We start from the raw sequence: 4,286 nt of genomic DNA on the forward strand, positions 1-4,286 counted from the left end.
GCCATAGGCGGAATTCCTGTTTTCCTCATAATCTTCAGGGAAATCTCTGTCCTTGATATGATTTGCTTTCCTTAATGGACCCTTCTTAGAGCAAAAGGGATGAGTCTTTCCCCCCAAATTTTGTGTCAATCTTAGGACCATAAGAAATTATGTACATGATATGAAATAAGAAATAACACAGAATACATATTTTTCTTGGCCTAACTGAAATGAAAATTTTGCTTGCAAAGTTCTTCACTTTGCTATCATGCATTTCAGATTGAGGACCCTATGAAATTCCCTTATTTGTTTACCTGAATAGATGTTATAAGGGGGGAATTAATCATGGTTATCTGTAACAAAATGTGGTATTTACTGATTCAATCAACTTGTTTACAAATGATTATTCGTGTCTGAATTGGGTTCTTGTTTACACCTTATTTAGAATAGGGTATAGCTATAGTTGTATAAAGCTCTTATCTTGAGTATCATTCTTATGGAGTATCTTCCTTCTATTTAGTTTCATGTTCTCTCATTTTTGTTTCCCTATTTGATTGTAGGCAAAACAGTCACCCCAAAGGCAGCAAATGAAGTGAAATTGATTAATTCTGGTAAAATATTGGAAAACAACAAGACTGTTGGTCAATGTAAAGTACCATTTGCTGATGTTGCAGGCGGTGTCATAATAATGCATGTTGTTGTACAGCCATCTCCTGCAAAAACAAAACCTGGTACGTTTGTATTGATTTATACATATAAGAGTGCACCAGTTCTAGTAACATTAAATTTGGGACATCAGATATTTTTATTTTTTATCATTTATCTAATTGTTTACATCAATTACTGCTGTTTATATATCATATTTGTTTGAATATTTGTTCTTTTGGCGGTGGTTATTAATTTAACATGTCCCCTAATATTCATTGATGGATTGGTTTAAGCTCCTCTTCAGAGTATTTCAAATTTCAATTTTTTTAAAATCAAATAGATAATGTAAAGCTGGAATAAAACCATAGTTTGTGGGAGCACCCTACTCATTTCCATAGATTTCTACAGATGGGATCTTTTTTTTTTCTCTTTTAAGTTTTCTTTTCATGCCAAAATTTGGGTCAAGAATGTCAAAGGAAACTAGGTGATGATAACCAAAATTAATATAGGTCATGCAGATGCATGTGACAGGCTTTTGATAATACCATTTTTTCACCATGACATTCCAACCTGATTTATAATATCAAGTGCTAGTTTTAGGTATGAACAAGCTGGTCAATATTTGTGTCAATGAGAATCTTTATTTTTCCACATTTGGAGCAGTTTGTATAGGAAGCAAGGAATCTTCAGTTCTTTTGATCTGAAATGTCAATAACAAATGCCAAAAAAAAGTAACATATGAATGGGGGAGTTATCATGTTTTTGTGTTTATCCTCCTATTCTGTATATGGTGGTCAGATACCATTTTATGCAAAATTGGTTATCATATATTACTTCTTCTTGAAACAGATTATTTGCCACACCATCCAACCACTGCTTCTGATTTATTATTGATTGCTGTTTTTGGGTTATATTTTCAAGTCAAACAATAATGTAGCTCTTACCATTGTTCCATTGTGCACATTTCTTTCTTTGGTTAAGTGATGCATCATAATGGGGTAAGGCTTTTTTCTATTGTTATTTTTTCTATTCTAATAATGTGGAGGGTAAGGAGGAGAATCATTAATCATAAACTTTAAAATTATGCAAATTAATCCATCGGACTTGCCCGAATGTGCAAAATCATCATGTTGGCAATTTTTCCATTAATTTTTCATAAAGTTTAGGTTGTCAAACTTATATATTTAGAGAAGGGAGTGTTTTGCACATAATCCCAAGTTCAAGGTGAGGTGTATACTACACTTATTTTAGGTAAGATGCACATTTAGGAAAGTTTAGCATCTGTTTGGTTTGAGTTTTTATTTTCAATGTTTTCTGATTTCAGGATTTGGTAAAGAAAAAATTGAAAATAGTAAAATGGGATATTGTTATTTCTACTGTTTTCAACTTTTTCTTCGTAAAATTCTAAAAACAGAAACACTGAAAATGAAAATAGAAATCAATTAACGTTTCGTGACTAAACTACATATGGTGTAAAGTTTATGAACACTTTACACTAATACTACATCTCAAGATTATGAAGATGAAAGTTTGAATTCACATATGATGGGGGCATTGAGGAGTGCTTTTTGCATGTGATCAACTGTACATTTATGCTTTAATTTGAAGGATTGCAGAAACTATCCAGAATGACATTTTCTTTTTCTTGTATATCATGTCATGAACAGAAAAGAAGATAGATGATTCACCCAAGAAGATTGTCTGTGCTTGTTCCATTTTGTGAGGACAATCTGGTTTCATATTTTGGGACATCCTCAATCCTTAATTCATCAGTATCAAGTATCATCACCACTGGTAAACTACAGAAATCATCAATATGCTTGGACCAAAAAAAAAAGAAAAAAAAAAGAAACAAACTCTTGTGTTTTCAGTTTTCAACATTCAATGTGTAAAGTATGTGTATACATATATAGTTTTTTATAATATTATATTATGATGATGGAGGATACCCTATCACAAAAAAGAAGTGTCTTAGTAGTTGTGACTTTCTCAAAAAATGTCATTCTTTTATTACTAAGTTCTGAAGAATTGATGATGACATAATAGCCACTTATTGCTACCATTCATTGGGTATGATGACGTTTTGTTAAACATGTGTATGGGTGTATTGGTAAGTCTCAGGAATTCTATTCTCAGGCAGTATTTGACTATTAATGGCCCTAAAAATGAAAAATAATAATACAAATCAAAGATGAATTACATTAACTTTTTTGAGATTTAGATTTTTTTTTTAATGCCTACGGTATTCCTTGACCCGACAAGTCAATGATTAATCCGTCGCGAATCTAAGCTCTCTTTAAGGGTATTTTGCTAGTCAATGAGTTACTGTATGCACAAGGCGGGATTTATATATCCAACATTTGTTTAAACGGACGAGTGGGTTGATCACTCGGCCAATCCATCCAAATTGATTTTTATGTTCTGAGATTTAGACTTGACACTGATGTTTCTTGTAACTGTTATTACCATAATGTCGACCTCACTTAGTGTAAGCATAATAAATCAAAATTTCCAAGTGTATTACTACTTAATTATAGGTCTATATAATACACCCTAATTGCTCTATAATCAAGAAGGTGCATTGGAATGAATATTCCAACTTGAAATCATGATGGATGGAGTTGAACCAAAGTTGTAGCAATTAGGGATGTTAATGGGGCGGGGCGGGGGCGGGGGATGCCTCCCTGCTCCCCGTTTTCGCCCCCAGAATTGATCCCCGTCCCCGCCCTGTTCTCCGCCATGGGGGAATAATTGTCCCCATCCCAATTTTCCGCGTTCTCTGCATTTTTCGCGGGGCCCCATTCTCCATCTCCCTATATTTAACATTCATATGAAAATTATAATAAAAAATATAAAACAAAAAACAAAAAACAAACTACAAAATATTATTACAACACACAAACATATCTTATCCAAGATTATAAATCCAAAAATATAACATAACAAATCATAATCCACCATTAGGACTCCATTCGGGGCGGTCCCCGCAGAGATCCCACATCATGAGAATTTTTGACACCCCTAGTAGCAATGATATAGTAATATAGTATTATAATGATGATGTAACGTGTGCAACATCATATGAAGATAGAGCAGTTGATGTAACGTGAACCAAACCTGTTATGCAACCAACACTTTCATACCTTCATTCATATTTCTCGCGTGTATAATTCATGCTATATTCGTAAATATTGGCAGTAAATAAGATCGTACCAAACTACCAATAGTGCTCTTCTCTATTTTTCGGTAGTCATCTTGTTTGTTTGGCTTTGGATGTTAAAAAGTGTATATAGCATAGGAAGAGTTTCTACTGTACCTGGAATACTGGTATTTCAGTTGTTTTAGCCGTTGATTTTAATTATAAAAAATATATAATATATATTAATTAAAATCAACGATTAAAATAATTAGAACATTGGTATTCCAGGTACACTTGAAATTTTTTCTATAGCATATAGTCCTTCAAGGCGACAAAGGAGTTCTAACTTAGGAAAATTCAGTTTCTATGCGAAGATTGAGGACTATACATTAGATTAGCTTGTTCCATTTCAAAAATTCTGAGAATTTATTTTTTAAATGCGAATGAATTATAATAATTTTTTAGTCATTCTATTTTAAATTTATAAGTTTATAAAAAATTAAAAACATTATTTTTAGAA

The 4,286-nt window shown here is 32.4% G+C and overlaps 1 protein-coding gene and 1 long non-coding RNA gene across 5 annotated transcripts in view; both read left to right on the forward strand.

Annotated features, from left to right (window-relative positions):
• LOC107612734 (membrane-anchored ubiquitin-fold protein 3) overlaps positions 1–2,686 on the forward strand; it is a 7,382-nt gene extending 4,696 nt beyond the window's left edge. For all 4 annotated transcript variants that reach the window (XM_016314457.2, XM_021110198.1, XM_021110197.1 and 1 more), the window contains 2 exons: positions 540–710; positions 2,295–2,686. In XM_016314457.2, the coding sequence (XP_016169943.1) occupies positions 540–710; positions 2,295–2,350 (227 nt within the window). In that variant the 3' untranslated portion in view covers positions 2,351–2,686. The remainder of the gene's footprint in view (positions 1–539; positions 711–2,294) is intronic.
• LOC110266154 overlaps positions 1–4,286 on the forward strand; it is a 14,191-nt gene that overhangs the window by 8,970 nt on the left and 935 nt on the right. Inside the window, exon 2 of the long non-coding RNA XR_002353148.1 lies at positions 4,079–4,084. This is a non-coding gene — a long non-coding RNA (uncharacterized LOC110266154). The remainder of the gene's footprint in view (positions 1–4,078; positions 4,085–4,286) is intronic.

This window comes from Arachis ipaensis, chromosome B08, assembly GCF_000816755.2.
Source record: "Arachis ipaensis cultivar K30076 chromosome B08, Araip1.1, whole genome shotgun sequence".
Classification (NCBI taxonomy): domain Eukaryota; kingdom Viridiplantae; phylum Streptophyta; class Magnoliopsida; order Fabales; family Fabaceae; genus Arachis; species Arachis ipaensis.